Source organism: Diplodia seriata (assembly GCF_021436955.1).
Source record: "Diplodia seriata strain FDS-637 chromosome Unknown scaffold_5, whole genome shotgun sequence".
Lineage (NCBI taxonomy): Eukaryota > Fungi > Ascomycota > Dothideomycetes > Botryosphaeriales > Botryosphaeriaceae > Diplodia > Diplodia seriata.
In genome coordinates this window covers 3,081,558-3,098,096 of record NW_027117312.1, presented here as the reverse complement: position 1 = coordinate 3,098,096, position 16,539 = coordinate 3,081,558, and the positions used below count along the sequence as shown (strand labels likewise).

The following is a 16,539-nucleotide window of genomic DNA, read 5'->3' as shown; positions in this document are numbered from 1 at the left end:
TAATGGTTCGCGTGGAGTCGCCGCGTGCCTGGCAATGACGCAACCGGTTTCCTTGACGGATGACTATCGGAAATAGCCACTAAGGCTTCACCGCCGCCGCTAGTGCCCCCAGCTAGCTTCCGGCATGAGCAGCACCACCCATGCCAACCCGGCCAGGTGACCCTGAGAATGTTCAAATTGTCCTCGTGTGCATGGCCAAACGCGTCCAGCCGCCGACGCCCATTCGTCTGTCGCCAACAGACCCGCCGTGCTCGACGTCCACAAAAGCCTCGTTAATCCGGTTTCTCCGGCCGCTACACCACCCAGCCACCTGCTGCCTCGTCCAAGAGGCAGTGCTTGTTGGTGGCAGGCGCAGACTGCCTCGCTTGCAGCTGACTGTGAGGCTGACTGCGCCACTCCTGATCAGCAACGCAGCCCAAGAATCCCCACTCAGACTTCGTTTCTCCCGCTCGACGCCACCGCAACGGGGCCCGCTCGTCTGTCTTACGGAGATGTTGCAGCCTTACTTACGTAGGTAGCGGGTCCAATAATGTCAGGATGCTTTGGTACGTCCAGGTTTCCAACTGCCCACTTAGGACGTGCTACATGGCGCACGGGAGAATCAAATATTTCACAATCCACCTTTCTGCCAGCCCAAAGGTTCTGGATCAGAGGCAGGCAGCTGCACCGGCAAATCATAACTTCCTTCACTCCTCCCCCCTTCAACACTGCTGGACCCTCCCGATTCCTCTCATTAAACCCCGCCATGCACACCCAATCCCGTAATTAATACCACTGATCCGATTTATCTTTTTGGGTTGTTTACGGATACGCCGCTGAAGTGGGAAGTGTGAAGCCGACCGAAGCTCCAGTCCAGTACTGCAGAAGTGTGCCATCCTGGCCGTGATGGGACGGAGTGAGAAGAAAAAGAACGACGACGCGATGATGCGGGGGCCATGACGCACCTTCGCGGTATTCGAGACCGAGACACGGATTGTCAGTCATGCCTGTTTGGAATTCGCATCTTTGAAGTCCCGGGAGCGGCCGACGTCGATTGTCCGCGACGGTGGCTCAACGAGGCGCAGCGCACAACGTAGGCAGCCTAGTGCTGGTGTCTTTGGGCGCCGCCAACACGGCCTTTCCAGAGCAGCAGATCTAATCAGATATTTGGGTCACGAAGAAGGTCTTGCCCACTCACCCAGATCGTTGGAGGACGAGGGACGTGTATGCTACATCAAAGAAACATCCGCCGGCTCCGGATCACCCCGCCTCATGGTTTCCCACATTCGGCCAATCACTCAAACAGCCCGCGGACGCGGCTCGAGAAAACTATCGTTCTGTGCCTCTTCCGTGTCTGAGACTTGCGTGACGGCCTCGGAAAACGACTGCGCGGACATACTTCCAGCGGCGGTCGCTGTCCCGAGCCATGACGTGCTTGGGATAAGTCAGGTGAGCCCCTTGAATGCCGATGGCGCGGAAGGGTCTCGGGCTCGATGGCTGCGTTCCGTGGGTTGTCGATGGCCGCATATGGAGCGGGATTCACGCGAGGCGCGGTTCGGGTGAGAGTTGTTTTCTTACTCCAGAATCTCTTTGAAGTCGCAGAAGATGATGTGTATGATGTCCTCTGGAGAGACCTACTTTCGTCACTACGAGAAGACGTTTTAAGTCGTGCCGCAGGGTTTTAAATGTCCGCGTCGCTGCCCAAATTATTCAATGGCTCGACGCTAGAAATACGGATTCCGGGACCCCGAGTCACTGCATGATATCTCGTCCAGTTCCAGAAAGAAAAAAGTAAATGTACCGAATGCCCACCACGCCGGATATACAGAGAAAACCAGAAACAATAGCCCAAACCAAACCAAACCACCAAAAAAAAAAAAAAAAAAAAAAAAACCTACGCAGACGTCTTCCACGCCTCATTCAAGAAATACCCAACAATCTTCTCCAACAGCTCCCTCCCGGGCTTCTCCACCGTCGCAATCGCCCTCGACCACGTCCTAACCCTCTCCGTCTCCCACTCCACCTCTCCCTTCTCCTCCTTTTCCTCCCCCCCACCCCCATACTTCCCCTCCCAAAACGCCAACAACTTCACCGGCGGATTCCTCGCCGGATCCCGGTCCGACGCCCTCAACCTCCCCAACCACTCCCCCACCTCCACCTCCTCAAACGCCAACCCCACCTCCCTTAGGACCGGCAGCAGCTCCCTCGTCCAATGCATCGCCCGGGGATTAACCACATTATACACGCCCGCCGGAGGCACTCCCCCACCCCCCTCTCCACCCCCGCCCCCTTGTCCGCCCGCGCCCCCCGGAACCCCCACCTCCACACACGCCCGCGCCACCACATCGACCGGCAACCAGCGCACTTTTTCACGCAGCCTGGGCAGCGCGCCCAGCGCCACCGCGGTCCTCAGCATCAACGGCACCGCCTCGTTCGCGTTCCACACGCCGCGCCTTGCATCGCCGACGATCTGGCCGACGCGCAATACGCGAGCAAGGAGCGGCGGCCTCGCCTGCGCCGCGCGCGCGACGACGTGCTCGCCGACGAGTTTGGACTGCGCGTAGCCCATGGGCTGTGCGCACGACAGGGACGGGGGGAGGGATTCGGCAACCCTTGCCACCGGGACGCCGCCGCCGTCCGACGACGACGACGACGGTGGGGTGTTGAAGACGGTGGAGACGGAGCTGCAGAAGGCGAAGGCGGCGGGGACGGGCGCGCGGACGGAGAGGCAGAGGTCGAGGAGGTGGGCGACGCCGGCGATGCAGCCGTCGGCGGCGAAGGTGCGGAGCGAGAGGTTGAAGTTGACGGACCACGCGCAGTGGATGATGGCGGAGAGCTGGGTGCGGAGGGTGGAGAGGGTGGAGGGGGCGAGGCCGAGGGTGGGGGAGGAGAGGTCGGCGGGGAGGGCGTGCAGTTTGGCGCGGGAGGCGGGCGGGAGGGAGGTCCAGAGGTGGCGGGTGCGGAGGGAGTGGGTGACGCGGGCGAGGGGGTCGGTGGTGGTGCTGGAGGAGGGGCGGACGAGGCAGTAGATGCGCTGGACGTGGGGGAGGAGGGATAGTTGGGCGGCGACGTGGGCGCCGAGGGAGCCGGTGACGCCGGTGACGATCTGGGTGGGTGGATGGGTTAGTGGGGGGTTGAGGGAAAAGGGGGTGGAGGCAGAAGTCACTTACCACGTACTCGCCCTCGACCTCGCGGGTCTGCGGGATGTGCTCCCGGAAGGTGGAGTACTTCTCGATCAGCGCCTGCATCTCCTCCTCCTTCGACACCTGGCTCGCGTCCTCGCCCGTCCGCAGCGCGTACAGATGGCGCGCCAGGGCGGACACTGACGGGTGGTCGAAGACGCAGTTCAGCCCGAGCTGCTTGCCGCCCAGATCCAGCCTCTTCACAAACGCACTACGCAGCCTGGTCGTCTGCAGCGAGTCCATGCCCAAGCCGAAGAAATCCTGCTCGTCGGAGAGCCGGGCACCATCCGGCAGTCCCAGCACGGCGGCGACCTCGGCGCGGATGAAGTCCCTGAGCTGCGGCTCGTCCAGCGCCAGTGCGTCGGCGTCGGCCTTTTCCTCGTACATGGCGTCGATGTCGGCGGCGAACTGCTTGTAGAAGGCCTGGCGGATGACGGTGCCCTTGTCGGTGACGCGGTACTGCGTGCGGTGCGGCAGGACGAGCACCATGTCCCGGTCGATCTTGGCGTATGCCGGGAGGGTGGCGTGCGCGGGCTCGACCGCCTCGAATACGGCGTCGATGACCTGCTGCCTGTCCACCGCGGCGCCCTCCTCGGACAGCACGAGGGCGAGCCCCAGACGGGCCTTGCCGGCGCCGAACATGACGGCCTCCTCGACGAGGGTGCACTCGCGGGCGGCGCCCTCGAGCTGCAGCGGGTTGGCCTTCTCGCCGTTGTTCAGCGTCAGCGTGTCGTCGAGGCGGCAGTAGTACTTCCACGCGTCGGGGATGGTAGGATGCGGCGTGAAGCAGTCTTTGGTGGAGTAGGCGCCGTCGGGGCGGTTGGTGGCGACCTTGGACGGCCAGCCGGGCAGGCACACGCACTCGAACAGGCCGCCGGCGCGCTCCTCGAAGCGCAGGAACGGCTTGACGGCGTCCGACGGCCGCAAGTAGTCCCAGCCCTTGTCTTCGCGCGGGCGGAACGACGTCATCAGCTGGCCCGTCTCGGTGGAGCCGTAGTGGCTGACGAGATACACACCCCGGGCCGTCAGCTTGTCGCCCAGCGAGTCCGGGCACGACGAGCCGCCGAACATGACGATCTTGAAGCGGGCCAGCAGCTCGAGGCCCTCGTCGTCCTCGGCCAGCAGGTTCAGCACGTAGGGCACGCCGTAGAAGATGTCGAAGTCGTGCTGCCTGATGACGTCGGTCAGGTACTGCTTGGCCAGCGGCAGGGCGGCGTTGTACAGGTGGATCTGCTTGCGCGAGTCGACGGCGCGGAACAGCGAGCCGATGCCGTGGGCGTGGAACAGCGGCAGCGTAATGAAGCCGCGCATGTTCATGTTGGTCGCGTAGTTCTTCAGCGCCGCCCGCTGCGTCTGGTAGATGGGCTTCGGCAGCCCCGTCGACCCCGACGAGTGGATGATCCACGCCACATGGCCCTGCTCCGTCGCGACGTCCAGCTGCCGGTCCATCCGCGTGTCGAGCCTGTGGTCCGCCTCCGTGATGGGCTGGCTGTACACCTCCGGCCCGGCAATGGGGATGACGCTGAGGTCTGGCGTGTTGTCCTGCTTGAGGGCTGCCGCCACGTCGGCGAAGGAGGCGTCGATGACCATGTGCCGCGAGCCCGTCGCGTTGAGCAGAGATGCGTGCGCCTCTTGCGAGATTCTGGTCGACTGGAACATGACGGTATGGCCGAGCTTGGTGAGGGCCAGCATCGTGATGAGGTACTCGAGGTTGGACGGCCCCAGCAGGCCGACGACGCATGGCTTCTCATGCGAGCTCGTGCGCTGCGGTATCAGTTGCTTGTACACCTGCGCCACCCTGTACGCGAAGATGTCGAGCTGGCGCGGCGTGTAGTCGACGTATTCGATGCCCGACGACGGGTACGAGATGAGCGGGAGATCCGGATCTGTCCGAGACCGGCTGCGCATCAATTCGTCGACGGTTCTGGGCTCCGCCGGTGCTGACTCGGGCTCCGAGTCTGTGTCCACCGCATCGACGTGGGCTTCGTAGCTGTGCTTGGAGGCGACATGCGGCGCCTCGGCTGCCGAGGGAGGAATGACTGAGAGCATGTTTCAGGGATCGGGGTATCGATGGTGGGAACTCTGGAGAGTGTAGAGAAGGAAATGGACGGCGCACCGCGGTTCAAATAACGGGTTAGGTGAGCAAACGTTGATCGATGTTCTGCGATCCCGGTAAGCCGGTGGGCGTGCGGAAGGCATGTTTCCGATGGTTGGTGGCTGCCCCGCAATCGTCCTTTGCCGGTTTCCCGCTTCATGGCAGCCAGTGACGTGCGAGATTTGAAGCGGAAAACCGTCTGGCGGATTCTTATCCGCTCTCCGCTCTGCTTCCGCCACCTTTCCCCCTATCAACTGCCAATGAGGTGCTTTCGCGCACACCATGAAGACTTACTTAGAGCAGTCCGTAGGTACATAACCCCCGTTGCATTAAATCCAACTCTCTTGGAAGTTCGTGTTTTGCCCAAAATGTTGAACGGTCTTAAACACTGGCATGTGTCTGAAATTAGCCACAACACTTTCGAATGTGCAACGAGCTTTGATTGGAGCATATCTGAAAGTGCGCAGACTATGATCCAGTTGTCCTTATTGTTAATCCTAGCTATATTTGCTCCACTTCGTCACATTATCACTGCAGGGACCGGGATGTCCTCCGAGGTAACACGAACTTGAGCCGCAACGCTGAGTCTCGTGACTTGTGTTAAAATAGACCTCGTCCTATTGAAATCAGAGTCCAAATACAGATGCTGGTGCAGCAGACTGCGCTCCAAGATATCTGAAAGGTTACATTCTATCTTCGAAACAAGCCATGATGTTCCCCGGGCCGTTCAAGCAGTCAGCTAAACGTGAAGGGACGAACCTTTCATATTACGTGCGCAGGCTCCGTGCCTTTGAGGGTGGCAAACAGTGAACGTCTTTTGATGGAATGAATACTGCACATAAGAATTAACACACCAGTCCAACGCAACTTGGGTAAAGGGAGAGACAGCTTGACGTCGTTCCCGACTTGCGAGCAACACCACTACGATGATACCGACTTAAATCCATCCCACGCTGCCAAATGCAAGCATGGAAAAACATATATAGTGTGACACTCCAAATGACTTGAGGACATCACAAGGTCTCATGCCCATTTCGCACACAGGCAACAAGAGAAGCCCAAAAACACCAGAAACACAAGCGGAACCAAACGCCATTGAACTGATCAGATGCGCTTGTCGAGCAGCGAAGACGTACGTCTACCGGCCATCGACACAACATCTCCCACACTGTTCAAACAGACAACCATCAGCGCCTCGACCATCAACACCAACGACGCGACGCCGCCACCCAAAAAAGGAGGAAACACCCAAAGCGCCATCTCACTCCCCCAACAGCAACAGCGCGAGCGCCCGCAACGCACAGTCACTCTCGCATGACCTTCGAATAAAGTTTAGCGCGGCACCTTACGCCAACACCCGACGACGCTCGCGCCGCGGCAAGCGAACCAAGAGACGGACGATCAGTCGGTCAAGCAAAAAAAAAAAAAAAAAAACGTCATGCCGCAAACAGGAAAAAATGGTGAAACCCATGTGTAAATGAAAGGGGGGAGAGAGAGATAGAGACAGCAACGAACTAAAAAAGTGAGGCTGAAGGATTCCGCAACACAAAGGAAAAAAAACGGTGTGGTAATAGCTCGCAAACACCGCACGTGCATTTCGCCGAGAGAGTCACCATTCTGCCACGACCGTGCTTTTTTCCTGTCTACTCTCCACCATCAAACAGCACCGGCACCGGCACCAGCACCATCAGCACGAGCACGTTTTTGCTACAAGAGTCCGTGTGTATGTACCTCCAGCCCTGATGCTTGATGGAGCGGGAACGACATCGTGAGACGCCCGATCGAAAAGAGGCGGAAGGGGAAGGGGGGAAAGAAAAAAAAGTGACTGCGTGTTTCATGTGCTTCCCAACAGCCTCACCCCGCGGACGGACGATTGGGGTGGTCCCGGTCGGGGCGGATGATCCTCGCGCAACCGAGAGACAACTCAGGGAGTTGCGTGGGATCTCCGCAGCCTGCGTCGACGCTGTGCTCCACATCTTCAGACGCGAGGCCATTGCATCCCATGGGAAAACCGTATGTGAGGGCATGCTGGTACTTAGAGCGGTGATGGCCCGAGGCGGCGGCGGAGGACTTGGCGACGTCGACGACTTCCGCCCTCCCTCCCTCCCTCCGTCAAGGCCGCCCTCGGCAGTCCAGGTCCCAAAAGAGTGGATACCTCCGCCTCGAGCACCGCCCTCCAAGCCACAAAAGATCGATGGAGAGAAAGAGGCTGCTGCGAGCGAGCGGGAAAGGGCAAGTGTGCTCAGCCCCAAGGTCGAACAAGGCGGTAGGTCCAGACTCCCATGTCCAACACCTCAAACGACGACTCCAACAAAGCTCCAGCTCCCGCCGCGGACGCCGAGACGAAACGCCCACGCCCCCAATGCATCTCGGCGCCTCCGCCTCCGCCACTGCCACTCTTTCACAAACCTTGCCCCTGCCCTTGTACATACATACAGCCGCCCACGGCCCGCATGCAGTACAACAACAGCATACGCGCCAAACGGGGGAAAGCCCGATTCGGTACACCTGCCCTCGCAGCTCTCTCCTCTTCCGCCACCTGGGTATACGCGCCGCAGTGACACCCTGTTTCTTTTTCCCCCCTTGAACCCCACAAAGTAGTGCAAGAGCGAGTGTGTGTATGTGTGTACAACACATCACACGTCACCACCCTGGTTCGGACGGACCCCGAACGAACCCAACAGGGGACAACCCCTCCGTGCCTCCCCTCTCCCCCCTCTCCCACACATCGCCATCGCTGCCCAAGATGCAAGCCACTCCCCCCCTCCACCCCACCTGCCCCTTGCAGCAAGCAAACCGCGAGGGCAAAAAAAAAAAAAGAAAGAAAAAACGCCACAAATCGTTCGTTCCCACAAGTCCTTTCCCACTCTCCATCCATACAACGCCCATGAACCCATCGTGTGCCCATCATCGCTAAATAAACCCCAACGAACCCATGTCCAATCTCGATTGCAAGTCGACACAGCAGCAAGGAAGGACCCACACACGTGGATCCTTCGCTAAGTACCTAACACCCCCGGCGGCCCCTCCTCCATCAGCCACACAACGATCCAACCATCCTCGATGCTGGTTGGTTGAGCCGGCGGTCCAGAACTTTTCTTTTTCTGCCGTGTCGTCGTCCCCCTCTTTCCCCAGCCCCAAAGCGGCAGGGGTCCATCCATGCAAAACAGGACACCCCGATTCTGCAACCAAGAGGTTTCGCCGATGACATGGGCAAATGAATCAAAAAACGCCGCGGCGATGGGGAAACCGAGTGGTTGGTTCCAGAATGCGATGTATCACGTTCGCCTCACGGCCTCACGCGGAGACGGTAGTAGCGAGGGTACAAGGGGGAGAGTGAATGAGAAAGATAGTGGGGAAAGTGGGCTGGCGGAGGAGGAGGCGGAGGCAAAAAAAAAAAAACAAACCGGGTGTGTTGTGGCGATATGCAGGGAAACGAATTGGTGGTTCCAGAACAATGTCGAATATGTCGGGATACCCATCTACCCTTGTCGTCCCTCGTCGTCGTCGTTGTTGTTTGTTGTCATCGCCACAATGTTGTCTCGCCTTCCACGCCCGCCCGCCCGCCGCTCGCCTCCCCGAGCAATGTCCGGGGCATGTGTTGTGGCACAAGGCAAGCGCGTAGCTCGTTCGCTGGCGCGCGAATAAAAAGGGCAAATGAGAGAATGACCATTAGCAAGCCCAAACGGTGGAGGAAATGGCGTTGTCATCACCTGCTGTCAGCTCCTTCGCTTGTTAGTCAAAATGGTCCATCCAGCAAAACGCCACAGCTCATTCCCCCGCGCGGGCCGTTCTGGAAGAGACCGGTGGCTCGTTCACCCCTCCTACTGGACTAATGGACGAGCGAGCTGCTGAAATGGTACAATGGTACAAGCCGTCGGCAGGAGCGCTTGTACCGTCGAAAAACAAGAGAGGTCACCGGAGGAAAATGACGCAAACGACGGACGCCCCCAAGGGACGGGAATAAGCCAGCAGCGATTCGTCCGGAGCTAGAAGGACGATGGAAAGGTTAAAAAACGCCTTCGACGAAGCTGTTCCTTCAGATGAGTGAGTTGTCTTCCTTCATGGCGCTGGCGGCGGCAGGACTCGGCGCGCGTCGACAACCGACCATCTCATCGGGTTAGCTCCACGGCGCCGCCAAACTGCGGCGGTTAGCCACGGGTGGTCTAGTGTCGTCAGTCCGCTGTCGGAGCCCGAGCACGAGCTCAAGCCTCCAGGGTAGCCACGTATGCGGTGAGCGGGGAGTAGAGGCAGAATAGTCTAGAGCGGTTTGCGACGAGGCAGAAACCACGAGGTACGTGTCAGGCGCTAATCGACCGTGAACTCCAAGACCACACCATGCAAAACGCACGGGATTCGGTCGAGAGAGGTGGCGGTGTAGAGTACGTCGCTGCGAGAGAAGTGGTAAAGGGTTGGAAAATAAAAAAGGGTCCGCGCTAGCCCGGAAGACGGCGCATCCTTGCGGCTATCGTCGAGTTGCCAAAGTACCATTGGGCTCGTCAGCCGGTGCACTTCCCAAACCCGCGCCCAGCCCGTGCCCACACGCGCGCATATGCGCATGCGCGTAGAACGTCACTCACGCCGTCGCAACCGCTGTCACCGTGTTCTTGAGATCCCCATAGCACGTAGGGCAGCAAGGCAGCTAGGCGTGCCAATAGACCCCACATCTCGCGGTTGAGCGGAGCGACATGTGGGGACCGATTGGCTGGCTGAGACCTCTCCAAGGTCTAGAAACACGCGGGATGGGATCTCACGCCTGCGCGAATCCCCCGGCCCGAAGGGAGAAGGTCGATGGGCATGAACGTCCACCTGTTCGCTGTTGTTTGTGGGCCGATCATCATGATGGGAGCTTTCCCGGTGCATCAGGCACACCTGCATCCCAAGCTTGCCCAGCCCGAGCCCAAATTGTGGCGCATCTGTCTGCAGAGAAAGGTCTCGCTCTGCATGCACCTGCAGCTCAGCCGCCGTCCCGCGCACATGTGCCCATCCCCACATGGCGAACAGCAGAGCAAGCCCAGCCGCCTGCATGACGAACGGAAAGCGAAGCCGGTAGAACTGGTCTGGATCGTTCCTCCCGCCATGCGCGATCGAAGATCGAGATGATTGAAGCGACTGCCGAATGTGGATTAGTTGAAGTCGATGTCTGGATGCAGACATGTGTTGGCAGTTTAAGCAAACATCCCGATGCAGATGCAGATCTGAGCAGCTTTCCTCGGTGAGTAGTTGAATCAAACTCCCGGTCGTAGCTGTGGGTTCCAAAACAGTATAGAAACATCCAGATGTACCCAGCCAAGAAGGGTGCAACATCTCCAGCAGGATAACTTTGGGAAGGTCCTGTTCCGTGTAACCCGCTGTGTGCATGTCGCAGTTAGTCTGCTCACCGTCAGCTGTTTCTTTTTCGGCCTCCAGCGCGGTCGCTCCCTTCCATGTCCTGGTTCCTTTGACATGCAAGACATCATCCAGTACTCGTTGCCGTTCTGCTGCGATCTGCACCACGTCGAAGCCATCCATGCCATGCGCGCGGAGCAGAAAGGAAAGCTGTCCAAAATTCTCGGTCCGGCTCTTGCCTGGAATTCTGCAGACGGCCCTTCCGTCGATATCCTTGCGCCGGCGTCGCAGCCGCTCGTCTCTCCATATTGAGTTGTTCCCACGTGGGCGAACCAGATGACCCTGGAGTAGTCTCGCTGCGTGACACAATGGCGCAATACACCACCCCAGACAAACTTTCTCGGGGTGTGCCTTCTTTTGCTGACTCGTGGTGGCAAACCCCTAGCATTACACGGATGGTAGTTCGACTTTGTGAGTACGCGACTCGGCATGACGGTGAGTCGACCCTTCGAACGGGCGGGGACATGTGCGTGGCTGACCCGTTCGCCGATCTTCTGTCAATATAAGGTTGCCGCTTAAGGTTCAAGCTCGGCGTTGGCGAGTGGAAGTCTTCGTGATGTCGGACGTCACAGACCAGGGTGTTGCCCGCGCAACTAATAAGCGCAGGGACCATGCATATCTTCACAACCGTCATCTTTCGTCGCCGCAGCTGACCAGAATAGCCACGGTAGCTCGAGCCGATCTTTGCAATAGCTGTCTCCGGTGCTGATCCTGTCTTTGCGTGCGGAATCTGCCTTGCGGTGAGTAAGCGCCCGAAGCATCGGTATCCCACTTCATCTCCGCCGCACCTCAAACAGTTGTTGCGACAGTCGATCTCCCTCTCCTCGGCGCCAGCATTATCCGACGCATGAACGCTCAGACGCATCTCGGAAGCCACGCGAAACTTTAAGCCCTTCACTGGGACGGCGTACGCGTGGCCTGGAGGGAGCTTCCAGAATAGAGGGGCCGATGCTGCACAAACTCGGAGCTGTGTCCGGGGATCGTGAGGTATGATGTCGTCCGAACCATGCGCATGATTCTAATTTTGCTTCAACCGTCCATGTGCGTGAGCTGGCGTCATGGCCGTGGCCGAGGTTGTATTCCAGATGGGTGCTACACGAGGCCGACATATATGCGTTGGCGTGCGTTGCTCCTCTGAGCTGGCTGCAGGATGCGTGTGCACTGGCCACCGAGTTGAGATGGGGCCATGGTGGAACAAGACAGTGGAAGGAATGGATCGCTGACTGTGCTCCCTCGGGCGGCAACTGGACACACTAGGCGGCTGACTGAAGGTAGATGGGAAGAAGCAGGTCACGAATAAGGACGGCGACGTCACGTTTGGAAAAGTTTCTCCGAGAGACCGGTGAAAAGTACGGAATCCGCGGTAAAAATAGTGAGGTTGATGGTGGCTTGCTATCACCCAGGCTGGTATATCGACGATGTGAGCTGTCTCGGAGAAGGCGAACACCGAAGCTGTGAGATTCGCCGTGTCAACGGTGTCGCCTGGTGAAACCAGCTGCAAGTCAGTGTTGATATCGGTCTTGCTCTGACGTACTTGGAGGCATTCGGCGGCCTCAAGACGGTACCTGTGCAGAGACCACGTCGCGTGGAACAACCTTCTACCAGAGGCCTACTGTTCGCCCTAGATGGCGGGAAAAAGCAGGGCGGAATATGGGGCGCGCGACCATAAACGACCCTCAGATTGGAAGAAGGTGAAGACACCGTTGGCCGTTTCAGGAAGGCATGGCGTGACTTTGGAGCGCGGAGAGCGAGGCCAAGGAAGAAAGCGCCGAAGGTCTAGGACGGATGGGGGGGTGATGTATAAGCGGGCGGCGGCCCCTGAGCAATAAGCATCTGGCTTGACGTCGTTTAGCGGCCAGGGCCCCACGGACCTGGCGCTTGACAGCTCTCGTATTAGCTGACGACGCTTTTCGACGATAGGCTCCTGCACATCATGAAAATGAGCGCAACCCTGCCTCGCTTGTGGAGAATGTGGGGAATCGGCCAATGTCGATGACGGGAACCACCCCGATCCCCTGCCCCTGAGATTGGCGATCACACCAGCGGTTCTGGGGTAGCGTCGGACAGAGGCCATCGGAAAAAGACAGCCACGGGCGGTGCTGCACGGGACAGGCGCAGGCGGGGCGGGCGAGGGCGGTGGAAATTTGGCGGACGCTGAAACGGCGTGGTGAGGACGAGCGGCTCCGAAGCAGGGCTGTCGGCGCCGTTTTGGAGCAGATGCAAGCCCGGCGGGAGCAGCCGGGCCAACGTCCAACAGCTCGGCGGCGTCAGTGACAGGCGGGACCCGGTCCTGCTGCATCGTCCCGGGAGCCGATGAGCGCATGCGAGCGGAAGGGGAAAGGCGCCTCTGTCAAAATTGGCGCGAGGGGCCACCCCGAGCGACGGGCGCATGTCGATGAAACGCACTCAATCTGCGGCGCACCTGCCTGCAGGAGAAAAGCAACGAGAGCGCAGCGCTGCAAACAGAACACCATGGACCCAATGGGGCGCGGGTGAGGTAACGCTGGAGGGGACACGAAACGAGTGGGCCGGAGATTGCAGGCTGGTGCCAGCGTGAGGTGAGCGGCAGCGGGCTGGGTCGACCTGCCGAGGCAGGGAAACTGCTGCTGCTCAATCGTCGACGTTGCGCGCTGGACGAGTGTTCGGGAGCGAGCCGTGTGCGGCGGCGCCGGTCGGCAGCGCGCTCGGGCGGACGGGCCTCTGTTGCAGCGCGCAGAGTCCAGAACGCCGGCCGCTGCGCTGGCGGCAGACGCGTCAACAGCTCGAGGCCGGTGGGTGCTGGCTGTGTCACCTCCGTCGGAGGCGGGCGAGCAGATGGCTGTGGTGGACGATGGCCGATCTGGCGAGAGAATTAAAATTGGCCGCCTCTGGTTCGCCGGGGCGCGGCGCGGTGCTGCCTGAGCAACCAGGCATCGCGCAGACGCAGGCACCGCGCTGCACAACCAAACCTCCCGTCAGCACCGACACCGGCACCAGCTCCACGTCCAGCACCAGCACCAGCACACCGCGTGCGATCCCGCCGCTGCCACGGTCCGGACTGGACCCAGATATCGCCGGCCTGCCGACCGCCATCCAGATGCGGTTCCGTCCGCCTGGCATTGTGATTGCATCCCTCCCCCCATCTGCACCACCCTCGATCCCCCCCGAGGCCTCGCACCAAGCATCCTGTCTCGTCCGCCGCCCGCCGCCCCGACGCCTCCCGCTCCGTCGGCCCTGCTGCTGAGAGGCAGCCCAGCTCTCCCGCAGCCGGCCTCTGGGGTTGCACGCAGCAGCCCTGCAATATCAGGCCTCCCACTAACCCATGTTCCAGCCACCCACCCCCCCCGTTTCACCAATCGCCTGCTCGAGCTCGAGCGCAGAAACGCCGATCGACAGTCCGCCGCCAGGGTCAGCATCCTGCGACTTGGATTCGACGGGAGACCGCCAGGTGATGGGGGCCGCCGCTTGGGCGAGTCCGGACGGCGGTGCAGCGGCAGGAGCAGCGGCCCTGAGTACTCTTCCTTTTTCCCCCTCCCCTCACTCTGACCACCATGGCCGGCGCCGGCCAACGAGAGCGGCCAGCGCGCCAGGCAGAAGGTGCAACCGTCGCACACACACAAGCTGCTGCGCACGGGATGGCGAGCCCGCGCGTCGGGTGATCCGATCAGACGCCGACGGGAAGGGCACGGCGCCCTGATTCAAGCATTTAATCTGTAGTATTTTGGAGTGTGTACTTGTCGTATTGATCATATTTTCAATGCGTAGCAGCGGCCGTCTGACCCACTGTAACTGCGGCTGTTGCAACTTTAGACTACCCTATCCCGTGCATCCATGCGCCTGTTGACTCGAAAAGTCCGCGGCTTTTCTCCCGATGCTATGCTGCCTGGGGTATGCATCTGCGCCCAAAGGAAAAAAACGCCTGTGACGCCTCCACACCAAAACAACCTTGTACAATGCCAATGCCGTGCCCTGCTCCGTCCTGTCTATCCCCTCTATGCCCGTAATGTCCGCGAAAGACGACTCATGCACGCGAAAAAGAACTTGGAACTTGCGCCTGCGCGCTATTTTCGTCCTGCCTGCCAGCCTGCCCGCTTGCCCGTGCTGCGGCTAATGCTCTTTTGCCGTGACGTGCTTTCCCCGGCGAGCGGCCAATCCCTGAGTTTGGTGCGTCGGTATACCTATTCATTACAGTCGTGACGCCACGACGATCGCCATATGATCTCATCTGCCATTACCCGACGGTCTCGAGGGCCTGCTCGAAATCATGAAGAAAATAGAAATGGTGGAGGTCCAGCGATCGAACGGGGGCGGTGCAATTACGCAGTCGTGGTGCGCTTGCCGGCCGCTGGCCTGGCACCCTTGAGGTGTATGCGCTTGACATGGTCTCTCTGCAGCCGATGTTAGAGAAATAGCAATTTTGAAAATGGGATTGGCGCTCCAATTTACCATATTGTCCACTCGGCTGAAGATCCTCTCGCAGCCGTCCCACTCGCACACGACGCCTGGGTTGTGCTTCGCTTCGTGCCGCGCCAGATCCTTTTTGCTGGAAAAGCCTCCGCCCGTGGCTTGCGGGCAGCCCTCGTGCCTGCAGAAGAAAGACTTGGTGTGGCGCTTGTGGTGCTTCCGGAGGTCGCAGCCCCGCGTGAAGACGGCCTTGGAGGTGCAGCCGGGGTAGGCGCATGTCCAGGTGCCGTTCTTGTTCAGGTAGCCGTATGCCCGCAGGTCTGCCGAGTTGGCGCTGGGCGAGATGGACCGCGAGTACTCGGCCACGCTGCCGTCCACCGAGGGCTGCGGCGAGAAGGCTCCGGTGGATGCGGACGGTGATCTCGAGCCGCGGGGCACCAGCGTGTAGCTCGAGGGGAGGGTGCTCTCGGGCGTCATTGCCTGGGGCTGGGCGTAGGCCATGGTGGGAGTAGCGAAGGGAGGTAACGAGGGGACGGCCAGTGAGGGTTGCGGTGCCATCGAGTGCTGCGGTGTCCAGTACTCCTGCGGGTACGAGGCGTGGGCGGGGAGGCCGGGAGACTGCTGGTGGGGGACGTATCCGTTCATGGCGATGGGGTGAGGCCGGGTGTCGAGCATCTGGCGCGGTGCCAGCTGTTGCATGTGGCAGGGAGCGTACATGGCGGACGAGGCGGGCTGGCAGGTGCTCCCGGGGAACATGTCCATCATGGCGAGGTCTGCCTCGTTGTAGTAGTAGGAGGTGGACATTCTCGAGGGCATGAGGGTGAGGTGATATCCAGTACCAGCGGGCGACGAGGTAGGTTGACTGGAGGTTGGTGAAGGAAGAAGGGCCTGTGGGGGAGATGGTTGGGTGGGCGTGGACGATCCTTAAGAGGCCGTTGGAACGAGTGACTTTTTGGGCGGTGGTCTGGTGCGAGGAGAGACGTGGTCTGCGAGGTCGAGGGGCCAGAACGGAGCACCAGGGAGCTGCAGGATATAAGGCTGAGGAGAGGTACGCAGCTCGACGTGGCGGAGCCTCGTTGTTCCTGGCCAGGGTAGGTGATTGGCCAACCCCGAATTTACGAATATAGAAGCTGAAACGGCTTAGAAGTCACGCACAGCACAAATTGCAAGGCGTCTGAATCAAGCTCCCGGGCTATCTCTGGGGCTCAGCGGTGACCGCCCTCGGATGGTCTGACCAGGGCGTCTTGCCGGTTGCGGTAAGCTGGCAGGAATCATGGATGCGCAGCGGCCATGAGTCTGGCGCGGCGGGATTGCCCAGGGGGCCCACGCCAACGGACGGCAATGGCGTAAGCTTGGGCGGGACATGGCGTTTCATAGAAACATGAGCAAGCGCAAGATGCGACCCAGACGGGCGCGCTGAGTCGGCGCGCGGAGGCGGGCGGGCAGGTGGCGCCGGGCAGCACTCGCACCCATCAATGCGATGCATGCGATTCGATCGAGCGCGGGCGCAGG

General features: G+C 60.2%; 2 protein-coding genes across 2 annotated transcripts; both read right to left on the bottom strand.

Moving 5' to 3' along the window:
• Nucleotides 1-2,348: 2,348 nt before the first annotated feature.
• Nucleotides 2,349-5,210, bottom strand: SLS55_005884 (putative NRPS-like protein biosynthetic cluster; the record flags this gene model as incomplete). Its single annotated transcript, XM_066777325.1, has 2 exons — nucleotides 2,349-5,156; nucleotides 5,202-5,210. 2 exons carry the CDS (start codon nucleotides 5,208-5,210, stop codon nucleotides 2,349-2,351), a joined length of 2,817 nt encoding a protein of 938 aa, XP_066633167.1.
• A 9,729-nt stretch (nucleotides 5,211-14,939) lies between these two features.
• SLS55_005883 (uncharacterized protein) lies at nucleotides 14,940-15,843 on the bottom strand (the record flags this gene model as incomplete). Its single annotated transcript, XM_066777324.1, has 2 exons — nucleotides 14,940-15,011; nucleotides 15,070-15,843. 2 exons carry the CDS (start codon nucleotides 15,841-15,843, stop codon nucleotides 14,940-14,942), a joined length of 846 nt encoding a protein of 281 aa, XP_066633166.1.
• Between the last annotated feature and the right edge of the window lie 696 nt (nucleotides 15,844-16,539).